The 18,977-nt window shown below is 38.4% G+C and overlaps 1 protein-coding gene across 21 annotated transcripts in view; it reads right to left on the reverse strand.

Annotated features, from left to right (window-relative positions):
- USP54 (ubiquitin specific peptidase 54) overlaps positions 1–18,977 on the reverse strand; it is a 122,740-nt gene that overhangs the window by 56,437 nt on the left and 47,326 nt on the right. For 8 of the 21 annotated variants that reach the window (XM_004769431.3, XM_004769430.3, XM_004769429.3 and 5 more), the window contains exon 2: positions 3,993–4,569. In XM_004769431.3, the coding sequence (XP_004769488.1) occupies positions 3,993–4,139 (147 nt within the window). In that variant the 5' untranslated portion in view covers positions 4,140–4,569. Of the gene's footprint in view, positions 1–3,992; positions 4,851–18,977 lie in introns of those variants that run through there. The other 13 variants (XR_006607702.1, XM_013044267.2, XM_013044270.2 and 10 more) reach the window with 3 other exon arrangements.

Genomic DNA, 18,977 nt, shown 5'->3' on the forward strand with positions numbered 1-18,977 from the left:
CAACCATCAATTTTTCTCCATATTTATAAATCTGATTCTGCTTTTTGTTTATCATTTGTTTTGCTTTTTGGATTCCACATGTAAGTGAAATCATATGGTACTGAAAACTTTTTAGAGTTTGAATTGTAGTGTAGAATTTTGTCTTTGCTAGATTTCTCAATTTTTGGACCTTTCTAAGAGATGTATGACCTTCTTTATGTCAACAGAATAAAAAAATGGTGATAGCAACAGTGATAAATCATGTTCATAGTATGTAACCTAGATATGATATGATGAAAAGGATACTTTATTTTTGTGGTCTTCCTCTCAAGACCCAGAAGAGTCTAATGATGAGAAACATATCAAACAAATTCCGATAGTGGGGCATCCCACAAAATACACGAATAGTATTACTCCTCAAAATTGTTAAGATCATCAAAAACAAGGAAATTTTGAGAAACTGACAGAGCCAAGAAAAGCCAAAGGAGACATGATAAGTAAATGTAACTGTGGTATCCTCAATGGGATCCTGGAACAGAAAAAGATACTAGGCAAAAATTAAGGAAATCTGAATAGAATATGGACTTTAGCTAAAAAAGAAATGGTATAATATATAGCATAATGCCTCAGGAAGCTCCACTTGCTTGGAAAACATTTAAATGGCATCATATCTGAAAAGGCACTATACTTGTGGAGCTTCTTCTTACTTATGTGTCTTCAAAGTATATAATCCAGAAGTTCTTCAAAATACATTGTACTCCCAAATAAGTAACATCTTTTTATAATAAACATAATGGCTTCAATACATCTGTGGCCAACATAGCATTCATATCAAAAGTCAGAATATGGGATGCCTGGGGGGTGCAGTCAGTTAATTGTCTACCTTCAGCTTAGGTCATGATCCCAGAGTCCTGGGATCAAGTCCCACATCAGGCTCCCTGCTGGATGGAAGCCTGTTTCTCCCTCTGCCTGCTGCTCCCCCGCATGTGCTCTCTCTCTCAAATAAATATAAATAAAATCTTTTTTTTAAAAAGATAGAATATTAGTTTATAGAAACAATTATTTTCAACTTGTAACACGATTACAATAGGCACTCAAAACCATCAATGACTCAATCTTTAAGTATGGATTTATAAATGTGTGTTTGTGTGTGTGTGTTATGTATTCCATATGGCACTGAAAATTAGAACAGAAAGTCATAAATATTGTTGTTTCAATCAGACAGAGCATATAGGAAAAAACAATTATCAAAACAGGACTGTGGCCAAGAAGGAGATAAACATACACCTATATCAACACTTTTTTTTTTGCCTGCTTTTTTTTTTTTTTAAGATTTTATTTATTTATTTGACAGACAGAGATCACAAGTAGGCAGAGAGGCAGGCAAAGAGAGAGGAGGAAGCAGGCTCCCTGCCAAGCAAAGAGCCCAATGCAGGGCTCAATCCCAGGATCATGACTTGAGCCGAAGGCAGAGGCTTTAACCCACTGAGCCACCCAGGTGCCGCTTTTTGCCTCCTTCTAAAATCCAAAAGTATTATTAGTTTATGCAATGTCACTCAAAAAACTCACATGCAGCATCTGTGGAAAAAAAAAACTAACAAACTCCACCCAACTGCCTTAAGTTTGTGGTAGTAATGAGGGAATATAGTTAAATTCTTTCTCTAGGCTTAACAGCATAGGATTTTTTAGTGTTTTCCAATAAAAATTTGAAAACTGAGAGTATAAAACTTTTTTTTTTTAAGATTTTCATTTATCTATTTGATAGAGAGAGAGATCACAAGTAGGCAGAGAGGCAGGGGGAAGCAGGCTCCCCGCTGAGCAGAGAGCCCGATGTGGGGCTCAATCCCCGGACCCTGAGATCATGACCTGAGCTGAAGGCAGAGGCTTAAACCACTGAGCCACCCAGGCGCCCCGAGTATAAAACTTTTTAAAGTAATCTCTTAACTCAGTGTAGGGCCTGAACTCATAACCCTGAGACCAAGAATCAGATACTCCACTGACTGAGCCAGCCATGCATCCTAAGTATGAAACTTTATTACATAAATAAGCTTGGAAAGGAAACTGAAATACTATTACCTGTACAAGGTCACAAGTCTACAATTACACTAGAACTAATTCATAAGTCTAGCATTTTTTTAAAGATTTTTATATTTATTTATTTAACAGAGAGAGAGATCATAAGTAGGCAGGGAGGCAGGCATAGAGAGGGGGAAGAGAGCCTGAGGCGGGCTGATCCCAGGACGCTGGGATCACGACCCGAGCTGAAGGCAGAGTCTTTAACCCACTGAGCCACCCAGGCACCCCCCAGTGCTTTTTTTTTTTTTTTTAAAGATTTATTTATTTATTCTAAAGAGAAGCAATGAGAGAGAGCAGGAGAGAGGGACAGGGGGAGAAGTAGAGAAAGTCCCAAGCAGACTCCTCCACACTAAGCACAGAGCCCGACTCGGGGCCTGATCTCACGACCCTGAGACCACAACCTGAGCTAAAACCAAGAGTCAGTTGCTCAACCAACTGAGCCATCAGGGCCGCCCCCGTCCATTTTTTTTTTTTTTTAAGATTTATTTATTTATTTTAGGGGCTCCTGGGTGGCTCAGTGGGTTAAAGTCTCTGTCTTTAGCTCAGGTCATGATCCCAGGGTCCTGGGATTGAGCCTTACATCAGCCTCTCCGCTCAGCAGGCAGCCTGCTTCCCCCCACTCTCTGCCTGCCTCTCTACCTACTTGTGATTTCTGTCAAATAAATAAATAAAATCTTAAAAAAAAAAAAAGATTTATTTTAGAGAGAGTGTCCACTGCTTTTTATACCAAATACATTGCCTTGTCTTTTCTTCTCTCATAGCAACTTCTTTTCTCATTACATCTGAACAATACACTAATATTTTACCCCAGCATAACTATCTTGGGTGGCAAATTTCATTTACTCTTATTCTGAGGAGCAGAAAAGAAGGGAAAGTAATTGCTTGAAAGTTAGGCCAAAGGGGATGAACTTAACATTCTATGTGCATGACAAGGCAAAGAAGGCAGGCAGACAAGAAGCTTTGGGATTCTGCTATCACTAGTGTGGCAACCAATACCAGAAGGGAAAATCTAGTATAGAAAATCACACCTTAGGGGAATTACTTTCCACTACGTTTGTTCAAGCATATCTGACCAGACACCAATCATGAACCACTACAAGAGAGCTCAGAGGAAGGAGAAGAAGAAATGGACAAGACTAGACTCCATTCAGTGTATATGCTAAGAGCCTGAATGCTAAGAGCCTTCTAATGAAGACAAGAGTAATACACCTAGAAGTCTTTGACTAGTGGAAAGAACTTTGCTTTCTTTACTAGAGAAAAACAAGGAGAGCGATACAGTTTGGTCTCAAAAGGTAAAAAAGGAAGCAAAAAGAAAGTCAACAAACAAGTATTTTTATTTTAAGATTTTATTTATTTGACAGAGGGAGAGCACAGCAGTGGGAGTGGCAGGCAGAAGAAGAGGGAGAAGCAGGCTCGCAAAACAGGGAGCCCAATGTAGGGCTCGATCCCAGGACCCTGGGATTACGACCTGAGCCAAAGGCAGACGCTTAACCAATTGAGACACCCAGGCGCACCAATAAACAAGTATTAAGATCATCTAGTCCATGGACTTTCCCCTCAGGCAGGTAAGTAGTAGTAGTCACAGTTATTTCTGTTATCATTATTAATCCCATTTTCCTACAAATAAGGTAATTATTCGAAGAGATAAGTACCTTGCCTAAGATCACACAGATAGGCTTAAAAATGATCTCAGTCTGCCAACCTTAAACAGAGACCATCAAGGATTATATTTAAAAGAGTTATTGGGGGATCGATCCTGACACCAGACTCTGCTCCACGGGGAGCCTTTTCCCCCTACCTCTCTGCCTACTTGTGCTCACTCTATCAAATAAATAAATAAAATCCTAAAAAAAAAAAAAAAAAAAAAAGAGTTATTGGAAACATAGCACCAGCAACCAAGAATCAAAGTTCACCAGAAAGAAAGAAATTGCCCTTACCTGCAGGGCACTGTTGAGGAAGCAGCTGTTTTGTCCTGGCTCATTACTGAGGCCTTTGCTGGGGGCTATGGAGGTTGAGCTTCGAGGTGCAAACATCCCTTGGACACTACCACGGCCCCCTGAAAAATAATTTCTTTTCCAAGACATTATTGTTCACATTTAGCTTGAAAACTCAGAAAAGGCTTTGTATCTTTTTGGGAAAAAGTTTCTGTCTGCTGAAGTCCTGACTTGTAAAAAAAAGAATCCAGAATTCAATGAATTTATGCTGAAATACTTTGAGTGTACAACCTTCCAAACATCATCTGTGTAGCTCAAGGAACTCAGGTATCTTCTTAGATCTACATGACAGAGCCATCTCCAACTTGCTCCAAACAATGCCCCAAATTTAACATGGCACAGTACTAACATAAACAGAGAAATCCTTAGGTATTGTGTCCTTCTATTTTTCTTGAATTGCCTCCATAAAATAGTGGTGAAGTGGCTGTAGTCCTCAACTCCAGCAGAATCCAGGATCACGGTAGGATGTATTTCTTAGACTTGTTGATGATGCTTCTTGTAGACTGAAGAATTTTCCCAACTGGAAGGAGAAGCAGACAAATAAGCAAGAATCCCATGCAACCCTCCTCACATTCTGTATTCCTTGTCCCATCATCATCTAAAGTAAAAACTCAAGTTCTAAACAACTGACATAAAATCCACAAAGGTTAAGAAATATGTTGGAATTATTTGTGGTTTTTTTCCTAATTGCTGTTCTTTTTTTACTACACCCCTAAAGTCTTCTATCATTCCATCCAGAATTTCAGATGTCTCTTCTCTTCTTTTCCTCTGTGACTAGAATAGCCAGCTCTGCCAGAGAGCTTTAACAAAAAGAAAAAAAAAAAACCTAAAAGCTTGCGTCACTTAATGACTCTACTGGCTTTGTGCTATTCTGCCAAGATCAACGTTGCCTCACCTCTCACTATAAACTTGAAACCTTGGCAAACAATGACCCCCCACCCCCCCCCACAAGAAAAACCCCAACAACAACAACAACAACAACAAAACCCAAAAAACCTTAACAACAACAAAAAGGAAAAGCAGTCAAGCCAAAGAGGAAAGAAAAAAACAAAGGTATGAGCAGATTTACTTTCACAGGAAACTTCTCTGAAATTTTCTAGAAGAAAGTTGATTGGGACAAAAACAAAAACAAAACACCAACTTTCCAAAATCAGAGTAACAAAGTAAACATATACCAGATGAAGTATTGGAACAGTTTCTGTTAGATATTATAAATAAAGAAATTTTTAAAGGTGTTTTACGTTTACATGTTCATGACTATGAAAGCCTGTTTAAAGGCATGGAAGGCCAAGTTATCAGTCTGGACTCTGTTCTGAGGAAAGATGTCCCATCTCACAGAAACACTCAAGGCAAGTAAACCATATGTCCTTAACATCAAGTCCTAGAGAACTAAATCTCCTGCCCTGTTTGTGTGTTTTATTTTTGCCAGAGGATCAGAGAGATAATATGGGTTACAAATAATTTCTCAGATTAAATCTGAGGCACTCATAATCAGTGGCCATTCATTGACCAACATTAGTTTTCAACTAATTAAAAATGCCAGTGAAGCAACAGGGTAGAAATACCAAAGCAGACACCTTTCCTGGAAGGAAATACTTCTATCTCCAGCTTTAAGCTTTCCTTTAAGGCTGCCATGTCCATATAAGGAAAAAATTAAGAATGTTAAGTATTAAATTTGGTTTCCAACAGTTCCCCACGCTTCTCCCTTCCTGAGTTCCTATCATCAAATGAACCACCTAAAAAGCAAAAATGCTAAAGCATTTTAATCATTCTCTAAGAGATCACCTAGCACTATCCAGTATATCCAGTGGAAAAACTGAGGCACAGGAACATTAAATGGTTGCACAAGACTGTTCTTTCCCTTCTCTAAATTCCCAGACTATTTATAATCTACATGTCACAATTAAAGTATTTGACTACACACTGTAGTATCATATTATTCTCTATTTGTTTTTATTACTCTCTATTTGTTTTATATGGTATCAGTCATATATCCCGAATGACTGTATGAAATGAAATACTAACTAGTGTCAGACAAATACTAAACACTATACTTAACATTCTTCATTTACTCTTTACAATAGCTCTATTATGAGGTGTTAACAGTTCCATTTTACAGAACAGCAGTGAGACTTAACTTGCCCAAATCAACTAGTAAGTGGCAGAACTAGAATTTTTTTAACTATTATAAATCTGTGACTTTAATTATGTATTTTATTAGACTTTCAAAAGCTCCTATCATAGTGCTAATCATAAGGAGGAACTCAATAAATACTCCCTGATGATTAGCATGGCACCAGGAAGGATCCCATATCTCCCACACAGATTAAAAGACCCTCAACTCTCTATATACACCCTCATACACACCCCATTCAGAGCTACTAAGCAACTTCAACAAGCCAGGCGGCATTCCTTCAGCTCAACTGCTGCAAAGGAATGACAAGTACCAAGCCTCTACTTTGCTCACAGCCAAAAGGACTTGGCAGACAGGTAGGGTTTCCAGTATCCACATTAAGAGCTTACTGAAACTCAGGCTGCCCTATGATACACACCCCTGAGTTCAGGGAGCCAAGAGAAAAAAAAAAAAGCAGTCACAGAAAAAAAGATTCTCAGGCTCTGAATGGCAGCATTATGTAGGGTAAGGCAAAAAGCTCTCACACTGGCTCTAGGTGTATCAGAAACTAGAGGTGAGTGCCAGAAAGAACAGGGTCAAGAGAGGGAGTAACAAATGATCCCAAGAAATACTGATGACAAAACATTTCACTTAAGTTGCAGGTCCAACACCAAACAACATAATCCTTCTACTGTGCCATCTAGTAAGATATATGACAAAGTCAATTAAAAGTTTTACCCACATCAATCTAAAAACCTATTTTTAAAAAGAACTTCTTAGGCAATATTCAAGTATTTAGAGGTAAAAGAGCATGTCTGCACCTTATTCTGAAATGGTTCAGAAGAAAATAAATATATATATATATATATATATATATATGGGTGTGGGTATGTGAATATTTGTAAATATGGAGAGAAAGGGAGAATGGTAGAGCAAATATAGCAATAATGTTGACAACAGGTAAATGTGGCTAAAAGGGATATGGGAAATTCTTTGTACCATTTCTTGTAACTTGTAACTTTACTGTAAGTTTTAAGCCATTTTTTTAAGTTGAAAGAGAACTGCAAAAAAAAAAAAAAAAGAATTTAAAATTATGTAGAAATTACTTTGTAATGTACATAGTATTCATGATTTAATGCAAAAATGACTAAAATCATTAAGCTGGTAGATAATAGCCAGAAAATATTAGCAATCCCAAATTAAAATTTGAAAAAAAGAAAAAGAGAAAGATAAATTCAAAACAGTATAGATATGAGGGTAAAGTAGAATGGAATAAAGCTTTAATACTATTTCTATGAAAAGGAGAGTTTAAAATACAGTATAATGTCTAGTTGTTCTAAGAACAAGTATATGTTGAATAATTACGATATTATACAAATGGGACCAAGACTAAGCTTGGAGGTAGAAGACATGGGTTCAATTTCCACATTTTTACTACTTTGTATAATCCTAACTACTTAAACATCCTGAACTTTGTTTTGGGGGCTCTGTAAAACAATGGCACAATACAGATTTAACACGCTGGTTAAGATTTACTAATAAGCATGCCAAAGTGCTAGCAAGTTTGCCAAACAGAGGATGAATAACGAGTTCCACTGAATGAGCAAACCGCAATGCCTAGAAGTATGAAAGTAAATTCTGGTTGGGGACCTCAGGATACTACAAAGTGGTAAGCCACCAGGAATAATTCCTCTAATTATATAAAAAGAACAGCAGGCCTCACAAAAGACAAGGGATATATCAGAACAATTTATGTGCTTGGGGAAACATTTGAATTTTAATTTTTTTTTACAGTTATTTTTAAAATACGAAGTTTAACTTTCTATTTGTAAAAAGGCAAACAGTTGAGCCTACTACAAGGAACAGTGTAACATTTTAGAAGGTCTACAAAGAATGACCATGTCCAAGTGATAAATGATTCAAATGGAAAAACCATGATGTGTATCTGAGTTTCTTTTTTTTTTCTTTTTTATTTTTTTAAAGATTATTTATTTATTTATTTGACAGAGAGAGATCACAAATAGGCAGAGAGGCAGGCAGAGAGAGAGGAGGAAGCAGGCTCCCTGCTGAGCAGAGAGCCTGATGCGGGACTCGATCCCAGGACCCTGAGCTCATGACCTGAGCCGAAGGCAGCGGCTTAACCCACTGAGCCACCCAGGCGCCCTGTATCTGAGTTTCTAATGAAGGAACAGTAGCCCCATTAAAAGTGATTAACGCTGGGGTGCCATATGTCAATAATCCCCAACTACATCTATAGTATCTTGTTTGTTATTATAAGAATTAAAATTAATTTATGCAAAGTACTAATTTGATGTCTAGCATATAGTAATTACTGTATAAATTATTGTTATTACCATTACTTTCTAACATTTCCTCTTCATGAGTTCTTTTCCCTTTAAAGACATCCACACAGAGATACCCTATATTCTTGAAAAACAAAAACAGCAACAAAAAAGACCACCTTGAATTTATTAACTCCTATGCCTACTGTCCCAAATTTTTTTGGACCTTTCACTGCTAAATGTCTCTACAATTAATAATTTACAGCTGCTACCTCTACATGCTCACCATCAATCTCTTCAGGACATGGTACTGATCTTTACTCCACCACCACCAAAATTTTACTTCACGGAATATCTCCATTTAAAGAAATCTAGGGGCGCCTGGGTGGCTCAGTGGGTTAAAGTCTCTGCCTTCAGCTCAGGTCATGATCCCGGGGTCCTGGGATCGAGCCCCACATCGGACTCTCTGCTCAACGGGGAGCCTGCTTTCCCCTCTCTCTCTGCCTGTCTCTCTGCCTACTTGTGATCTCTGTCTGTCAAATAAATAAATAAAATCATTTAAAAATCAATCAATCAATCAATCAATCTCCTAATTGCAAAACCTACTGGCTTTTCCATAGGCCTCATTCTTCTTAATTTTTCTGTAGCACTTAACACTGGCTACCTTGATGCTACATGATCCTGGAGTCACTGGATGCATTAATAAGAAAAAGAGAGAACGTATAAAATGAAATGACAGGCGTGCCTGGGCAGCTCAGTGGGTTAAGCTTCTGCCTTTAGCTCAGGTCATGATTCCAGGGTCCTGGGATCAAGCCCTGAACTCAGCTCCCTGCTTCTCCCTCTCCCCCTGCCCTCTCCCTGCTGTGCGCTCTCACTCTCTCTCCCTCAAATAAATAAATTTCTTAAAAAAAAAAATTCCTTGACTACCCCGAGCCTGAAGATATATCACCCACTTCTTAACTCCTATATGTTTTCAATAGTTTTTAAAAGATCTATTTAGGGCACCTGGGTGGCTCAGTGGTTTAAGCCGCTGCCTTCCGCTCAGGTCACGATCTCAGGGTCCTGGGATCGAGTCCCGCATCGGGCTCTCTGCTCAGCAGGGAGCCTGCTTCCCTCTCTCTCTCTCTGCCTGCCTCTCCATCTACTTGTGATCTCTCTCTGTCAAATAAATAAATAAAATCTTTAAAAAAATAAAAAAATAAAAAAAATAAATAAAAGATCTATTTAAATTTTATTTAAATCTAATTTTATTTAATTCAAATTTTTAATTTTAATTTAAAATTTAAAAATTAATTTTAATTTAAAAATTAATTTTAATTTTAAAATTTTGGGGCGCCTGGGTGGCTCAGTGGGTTAAGCCGCTGCCTTCGGCTCGGGTCATGATCTCAGGTCCTGGGATCGAGTCCCACATAGGGCTCTCTGCTCGGCGGGGAGCCTGCTTCCTCCTCTCTCTCTGCCTGCCTCTCTGCCTACTTGTGATCTCTCTCTGTCAAATAAATAAAATAAAAAAAAATAAAATAAATAAATTAATTTTAAAATTTTTAATTAATTTAAAATTTAATTTAAATTTTATTAAATTTATTTAAAATTTTTATTTAAATTTATATTTATTTACATACACAGTGTGGGGAGGGGCAGAGGGAGTAAGGAGAAAATCTCCAGCAGACACTCCACTGAGCATGAAGCCCTAAGGCAGGGTTCAATCTCAGACCCTGAGATCATGACCTGAGACCAAATCCGGAGTCAGAGGCTCCAACCCAGCCACCAAGGTGCCCCAAAGTTTTCCATTATTTAAGATCAGTGTTTCCCTTATACCAATGTTTCTATGATCCTCCCCCCACCTATGTTACCCTCCATCCCTAAAGGGTAGAGAGTTTTATCCCACCCCATTTGAGAACAGGGACTGGATAGAGGTCAGAAGCCAATTGTGTTATATCCATATATCTGTTATTGCCAGACATATTATCACAAATAATTTTTTGAAGATTTTATTTATTTATTCATGAGAGACAGAGAGAAAGAGAAAGGGTGAGGTAGAGGGAAAAGCAGGCTCCCTGCTTTGCAAGGAGCCCAATGCAGGACTCAATACCAGAACCCTAGGATTATCACCTGAACCAAAGGTAGATGTTTAACCGACTGAGCCACCCAAGCACCCATAGTATCACAAAAGTTTATCAAAGTTTTTTCCATTTGTCATATAATCCATCTTTCTGTTTATAAATTGTGACTCTACAGATATATATAAAGTATGAGCTATATATTTCTTAACTTTCCAAATTAATTGTTTCATCTTATCAAGGAAGGTATTTTTGTATTAATATGACTCAGTTAAAACTTCTGGCTTTTCCTCACCATCACTATAAACATTTTAAGAGACATTACACAGCTTTGGGCTGGTGAGATTCTAGGGAAGTAGGTTTTTTTCCCCCCCCCTTTTCTTTTGATTTATTTAAGCAACGCCTGGGTGGCTCAGTCAGTTAAGCCTCCAACTCTTTGGTTTCAGCTGAGGTCACATTCTCACATTCTCCCTCTCCCACTGAACCAGCCAATATCTGGTTCAGTGGGAGAGGGAGAAGTAGACTCCCTGCTGAGCAGGGAGCCTCCTGTGGGGAACCATCCCAGGACTCTGAGATCATAACCTGAGCTGAAGGAAGATGCTTAGCCCACACCCAAAGTAACCACTATACCCAGAGTGGGGCTCAAATTTATGACCCTGAGATCGAGAGTCACATGCTCTACAGACTGAGCCAGCCAGGCACCACTCTAGGAAGGTCTCTACAATTATATCCAAGAGTCATATCCTTAGATACTTAGTTTTAAGAAAAGAAAGAAACTTGGTGAGCATTCATTATTTGTTTGGTGGCAGTTTTCCACATACAGTTTCAATATAGAATCTTGGGTGCCTGGGTGGCTCAGTTGGTTAAGCACCTGCCTTCAGCTCAGGTCATGAACTCAGGGTCCTGGGATTGAGCCCAGGGTCAATCCTGCTGGGGTCCCTGCTCAACCAGGAGTCTGCGTCTCCCTCTGCCCCTCCTCCTGCTTGTGCTCATGCCTCTTGTGTGTGTTCTGTGTTCTCTCAAATAAATAAAATCTTTTTTAAAATTTTTTAAATAATAAAAAGAAATACAGAATCTTGCTTAATTTTTATGTCTATTAGAGGATGATTAAGAACCACCACCACCTGATAATGGCAATGATGCTGTATGTACAAATGTATTGAAATTTAAATTAAGACATCTCCATAGTCTATTGCCTAGAACTCCTCTCTCACTTTGCCCCTCACAGCAGCAACCAAAGGACTCACAGCATTCTACAAAGAACAGTCCTAAACTACAACAAACTTAGAGATAGTAGGCTACTTGGCAGCTATTTATTCACAAACTGTACAGAAAACGTTATCATCTTTACCCACATTTACTAGTTTCCAGCCAAGTGCTACAACTATGGAGTAATCAATCAAAGGTGGAAGGAAGAGAAACAGCATATAAAAATTTAATATTGTGTTGCTCTCAACTCTGAAAGTTATAGTGATCTATATTTTACTATTACTGAATAGACTCTAAGGAGCCAAATAAGCTTGTTCATAAATTTTTCCAGCTTTATTAAGGTATAATTGACAAATAAAATTATAATGTAGTATATAATGAAGTGTACGACATGATGATTTGATATATGTATATATTGTGAAAGAACTCTCATAATCAAGTTAACATACTAGAATGAGAATAGAAAAGATAAAATAAAGAGTTGGATTTTTGAAAAAATAAAAAAAATTGACAACTCTTTTGCTAGACTAAGAAAGAAGACTAACAAAATCAGAAATGAAAGAAATATTACAATAACATAGAAATACTAAGAATCATAAGAAACTGCTGTGAAGGGGCACCTGGCTGGCTTGGTCAGTGAAGCACGTGATTCCTAATCTCAAGACTGTAAGTTTGAGGGTGCCTGGGTGGTTCAGTCATTAAGTGCCTGCCTTCAGCTCAGGTAATGATCTCGGGGTCTTAGGATTGAGTCCCACATCAGGCTCCCTGTTCAATGGGAAGCCTGCTTCTCCTTCCCTCTCTTCCCCTCTCTGCCCCTCTACCCCAACCGTGTACTCTCTCTCTCTCTCTCTCAAATAAATAAATAAAATCTTAAAAAAAAAAAAAAATTTAAGTTTGAGCCCCACGTTGGGTGTAGAAATAACTTAAAAATAAAATCTTGTAAAAAAAAGAAAGAAAAAAACCAAGCAAACAAACTACTGTTAAGATTCTTAACTATAGAGAACAAATTATAGTAACTGAGGGTTACTAGAGGGGAGGTGGGGGGAAGTGCTGGATATATCAAACAGGGGATGGGCATTAAGGAGTGCACCTGCTGTGATGAGTACAGGCTATGTAAGTGATAAATCACTAAATTCTACACCTGAAACAGTATAACACTATGTTAACTAACTGAAATCTAAATAAAAATTTGGAGGAAAAAAATCAAGGTTTTTTTAAATAAAAAAAAGAAAAGAGGGGCATCTGGGTGGCTCAGTCATTAAGCATCTGGCTTGGGCTCAGGTCATGATCCCAGGGTCCTGGGATTGAGCCCAGAATTGGGCTCTCTGCTCTCCCACTCCCCGGGCTTGTGTTCCCTTTCTCGCTGTGTCCCTCTCTGTCAAATAAAAAATAAAATCTTTAAAAAAAAAAAAGAAAGAAAGAAAGAAAAGAAACTACTATTAAAAAAATATATGCCAACAAACTGGATAACCTAGAAGACCTGGATAAATTCCTAGAAATATACAACCCACCAAGACTGAATCATGAAGAAATAGAAAATCTGAACATAAATATTTGTATTTATTTAACCTTTAATTTTCCTTATACTTATTTAATCATTATTACTACACAGCTCCTGGAACTTACTACATCAAAACAGCCTGCTTTCCTTTGTAGTCTCTAATATCACGTAAACTTCTAGGAAACTAGAAGCCAAAATTGGGAAAGAAGCATGTTACCTTATTACCTATTATTTCCTTGTGTAGTAGAGATACTAAATTGTATGTCCTACATTGTTCCCAATCTGAACACACTAGCTTCCTATGAGCAGGCTAAAAACTTTTCCATGTGTGAGATGATAGAAAACTGGGTCCTAACCTTTTTGCAGACCCCCACAATTAGAGGCAGATTTACAAAGAAACTAGGGAAGATTAAGCTTCAGATTCCCTCTCTTACACAGGGCCTCAAGGTCCAATACCTAATTTTTACTTTTATAAAATGTTTTCCTTAAACAGGAACCCCTCAATTATATGAGCTTCCAGGCCCCTAGAATCTGAGTTATATATATCTGGGTAATATGAGTTATATTACAGAAATTAGGTTTCTAAAGTATATATTATTGAGAAAATATGTAATTCAAAAAGCTACTTTAAATTCAGCAATATTAATAAATTTTTATTTTCTTAATTAAAGTAACATGTAGTATGTGTTTTTCATTGTATAAAGTTCAATAGCACTAAATAGCTAAATTATACTGTTGATGCACATTTGGATTTTACATTCTTTTTTTTTTTTTTTAAAGATCTTATTTATTTATTTATTTATTTGTCAGAGAGAGAGAGAGCGCGCACACACAAGCAGGCAGAGTGGCAGGCAGAGGCGGAGAAGCAGGCTCCCTGCTCTCGGGACTCAATCCTAGGACCCTGGGATCATGACCTGAGCTGAAGGCAGCAGCTTAACCAACTGAGCCACCCAGGTGTCCCTGGATTTTTCATTCTTGAAAAATCCACTGTAATAATTCCACTGAGGACTCACAGCTGACAGAATAAAAATGACAGGGCTACATTTAAAAGACCATAGCTTAAGATTGCCAGCATTAGAAGTAATGCTCTAGAAGCCAATTAAATTTAGAAAAACATTTTATTTCTCTGTATTAATGAAATACAAAGAACAATTACTTCACAAGAATATATCCAGTACCTCAAAATTTGCTGCCATTTTTCTCAGACCAAAGTAATAAACCAGGCTATAGCCAAAGCCACTCTAATTATCCCCTACTGCATTCTTCATCAACAAAGTCAGCTTCTCTCTGCCTCTGTTCCTAAAAAACCCAAAACAGGCATTCAAATATTTGTTGAAATGAAACTGGCTTATCCATAAAGAGAGATGAGGCTTAGAGGAACACTGAGCCAGGAAAAGCCTGTCACCCTAAGAGATTGTGAGGTAAACAAGGTTCAGAGATCTACAGGTAACTAACATTGGAGACCTCATTATGAATGTGACATGAATATCACTGAGATCAATGAAGACTAGAAAGGATTTGTTGCTGCAGAGCCTAGGGATCCTTTGATGAAACCAGATATAAGGCACGGGAAGCTTAGAAGGGGATAGGTCTCCTTAAGGGGATTTATTTCATAATAAAGTTCAATGATGTCTCTAAGTAAACATTACTAATTTCAAGTGTAGAGAATATGACGTTTATGCAAATGATAGTATCAAAGTATCCCCACCAAGATACTATTATCTACAAAGGAAAAGACAGTAACTTTACCATGGAGCAACCTGGTAGAAACCACCTTAACCAAGAGATCAAGGTCCACATCACCGGCAATAATATATACTAACATCATGTATCCCATGGTAATAATACACTGAAGACAAAACATTATTTATAGTATTCTTATCTAAACCATATGGTCTCAGTCCACTCATGAAAAAAACGCCAGAAAAATCCAAATTCAGGGACAACTGACAAAACAAGTGATCAATACTCTCCAAAGACATCAAGGTTATAAAAGACAAAGAGAGACAGAAATGTTTACAGAATCCAGGAAATTAAGGAATAACAACACCTAAAATGCAATGTGAGAACCTAGACAGGATCCTGGAATAGAAAAGAACACCGGTGGACAAACCTGTGAAATTTAAAAAAGGTCTTCAATTATTGGCAGTACTATACCAATATTAACTTCCTGGTTCTCATCATTGTACTTATAACTTTAGGGGCACCGGGGTGGCTAAGTCGGTTAAGCATTTGTCTTCAGCTCAGGTCATGGTCCTAGGATCCTGGGATCGAGCTCCACATGGGGCTCCCTCCTCAGTAGGGAGTCTGCTTCTCCTTCATCCTCTCCCTCTGCCTGCTGCTCTCTCTGTTTGTCCTCTCTTCTCAGATTAATAAATAAAAGTCTTGGGACACCTGGGTGGCTCAGTTGTTAAGCATCTGCCTTCAGCTTGGATCATGATCCTGGGGCCCTGGGATCGAGACCTCCATCGGGCTCCCTGCTCGGCGGGAGGCCTGTTTCTCCCTCTCCCACTCCTCCTGCTGTGTTCCCTCTCTCGCTATCTCTCTCTGTCAAATAAATAAAAATCTTTAAATAAAAAGAAATAAATAAAACTCTTTAATAAAAAAAAATAACATTAGAGGAAGCTGGCTGAAGGAAATATGAAAATTCCTTTCTCTGAATTATTTCTGCAACTTAAGTCCAAAATTGGTTCAAAGTAAAAAAAAAAAAACAAACACTTTAAATTGTGCAAATAATTCACTGAAGGAGATGGAACCTTGGGCCCAGCAGGGAACTGAGGCATTTGGAAGGTTAATATCTATATGTATAAAGGTAGGTGGACTAAGATTTATAGGAAAAGAGAAGGCATTGACATAGTTTGTGATCCCGGTAAACCAGAGGCCAATGAAGCTTTCTTGTGAAACCTCTGGGTTCATTATGTTGGGTTCACAGCACAGCAGTTAATGGGTTGTTCTATTAGTTTAGGAACCTGTTTCTTTTTTTTTTTTTTTTTTTTTTTTAAAAGGTTTTATTTATTTATTTGACAGACAGAGATCACAAGTAGGCAGAGAGGCAGGCAGAGAGAGAGGAGGAAGCAGGCTTCCCGCTGAGCAGAGAGCCCGATGCGGGGCTCGATCCCAGGACCCTGGGATCATGACCTGAGCTGAAGGCAGAGGCTTAACCCCCTGAGCCACCCAGGCGCCCCAGGAACCTGTTTCTCAGAGCGTGATCTGCCTAAAATAAACTATTATCTAAGTTTATAAATTCAAGTAAATATTAAAAAAAATTTAAAAATTTTTCAAGTAAAAATTTAAAAAAAATTTTTTTTAAGATTTTATTTATTTATTTGACAGAGAGAAATCACAAGTAGTCGGAGACGCAGGCAGAAAGAGAGAGAGAGAGGGAAGCAGGCTCCCCGCGGAGCAGAGAGCCCAATGCGGGACTCGATCCCAGGACCCTGAGATCATGACCTGAGCCGAAGGCAGCGGCCCAACCCACTGAGCCACCCAGGCGCCCAAAATTAAAAATATTTTAATTAAAAAATTAAAAAAGTATTATTAGGGTGATGGAATTATGATTTTTTATCCTTTTGTCTATTTTCTAAATTACCCATAATTCATATATAATTCATCATCATCTTACATAAAGTAAAGCCAAAAGTGAAATTTAAACTCATTTGACCTAAAGATACAATGAAAGGACTCTGGACCAGAGGTAACCAATCACTGACAACACCTAAGACACCAACGATATGAAAGTTGTCCAATAATTGATAACTATTTCTGGGGCCCCTGGGTGGCTGTCAGTTAAGCATCTGCCTTCAGCTCAGGTCATGGTCCCAGGGTCCTGGAAATGAGCCCAGTGTTGGGCTCTTTACTCAGCAGGGAGCCGGCTTCTCCCTCTCCTTCTGCCTGCCATTCCCCTCCGCTTATATTCTCTGTCAAATAAATAAATACAATCTTAAAAAATTAATAATTGATAACTATTTTTTATTTAGAAATAGGGGGCTAGGGACACCTGAGTGGCTCAGTCAGTTAAGTAGCTGACACTTGGTTTCAGCTCAGGTCATGATCTCAGGGTCCTGTCGAGCCCTGCATTGGGCTTCAAGTTTGGTAGGGAGTCTGCTTCAGGATTCTCTCTCCCTCTGTCTCTGCCCCACCCAACTTGTGATTTCTGTCCCTCTAATAAATAAAGAAAAAAGAAAAAAAAAAGAAATAAGGGAGTTGATTTGGATATCTATTTCCTTTCATTCTATTCTCATTGTGGATGCTGCTAAGGTTCAGATCCTCACCACCTCTGGACCAAGTCACCACATTACTGATTCACTGCCAAGCCTCCAATCCCACATATAGCTACCACAGGACTCCTAAAATATCACATTACTCCCCTTTTCAAAAATCTTCAATGGCTCCCAGAAGGGGCATTCTTTTGGCTAGAGAAAAACAGTAATTTTCTAATTCACGAAGGGGAAAATTAATGGATGGATTTTTTACAAGTTTCTCTCTCTTAATGTTTTCTTGTCTTCTTATTCTAATACTAAGAGGGCAAAATCATGAAAAATAGCAAACTTCAAGAAAAAAAAAGCAGTCAACTGGACCTACTTTGACAGCATTTTTTCCTTATTGACTCATGCTCATGATTGTGACTTTTATACTGCATATTTCTATATTCACATACTCTGCCAGTATAAAATTAACTTTTATTTGTAGATTGAATTCAGTATGTCTGGTGCCTGCACAAAGTTTGAAATTAGATCTTACCACCATTTTCAGCCACAACTTCTACTCACTCATTCATTGATCAGATATTTCACTAAGCACCTATTATGTGTCCCTCACTCATCCTCCACTCCAAGTAAGCTGGATTCTTTTCTGTACAATGAATGATACGCTCTATACTCAACTTCCTCAGTGCCTTGGCTCTAATATTGCCTCCACCAGCAACGCCTTTCCTACCCATTTCTTCTTGTTAAAAATCATAAGTATCTAAAAAAAAAAAAAAGTCGTAAGTATCCTACAAGTAAAAGCTGAATCAAAAGCCTTCCCAGGGGGCACCTGGATGTTTTAGTTGGTTACACACCTGCCTTTAGTTCAGGTCATGATCCCAGGGGGCTGGGACTGAGCCCCACATTGGGGTCCCTGCTCAGCAGAGAGTCTGCTCTCTCTCTCTCTCTCCCTCTCTCAAATAAATAAATTTAAAAAAAAAAAAAGCCTTCCCAGATTCCCTCTCCCACCTTTCCATTTTCACTCATTTCATCCTCTTTTGTGCTCTCAGTACATGTGGAGCATTCCCATCCTCCCTCATGTTACAGTTATTTGTGTACATGGACTATAACATGTATTCCTTAAGGGCATCTTTTTTTTTTTTTTAAAGATTTTATTTATTTATCAGAGAGAGAGAGGGGGAGAGAGCGAGCACAGGCAGACAGAATGGCAGGCAGAGGCAGAGGGAGAAGCAGGCTCCCTGCTGAGCAAGGAGCCCGACGCGGGACTCGATCCTAGGACGCTGGGATCATGACCTGAGCCGAAGGCAGCCGCCCAACCAACTGAGCCACCCAGGCGTCCCCTTAAGGGCATCTTTTTACAGAGGTTGAATATAATTGGCACTGAATCGTTGAAAAGTTTAATTGAAAGAGAAAATTTTTGTTTGAAGCAATAACCTAGAACAACCAATTCCAACATCCTAATAAATTCTAACTTTCCTTAAGTAAAAGAACCCCCCAAATGCCCATAGCTAGCTTGAGATACTGCAGATTTTTTCTAATCGAGACTATACCAATTAAATCA

Source organism: Mustela putorius, unplaced genomic scaffold (assembly GCF_011764305.1).
Source record: "Mustela putorius furo isolate JIRA1106 unplaced genomic scaffold, ASM1176430v1.1 tig00000698_pilon_pilon_pilon, whole genome shotgun sequence".
Lineage (NCBI taxonomy): Eukaryota > Metazoa > Chordata > Mammalia > Carnivora > Mustelidae > Mustela > Mustela putorius.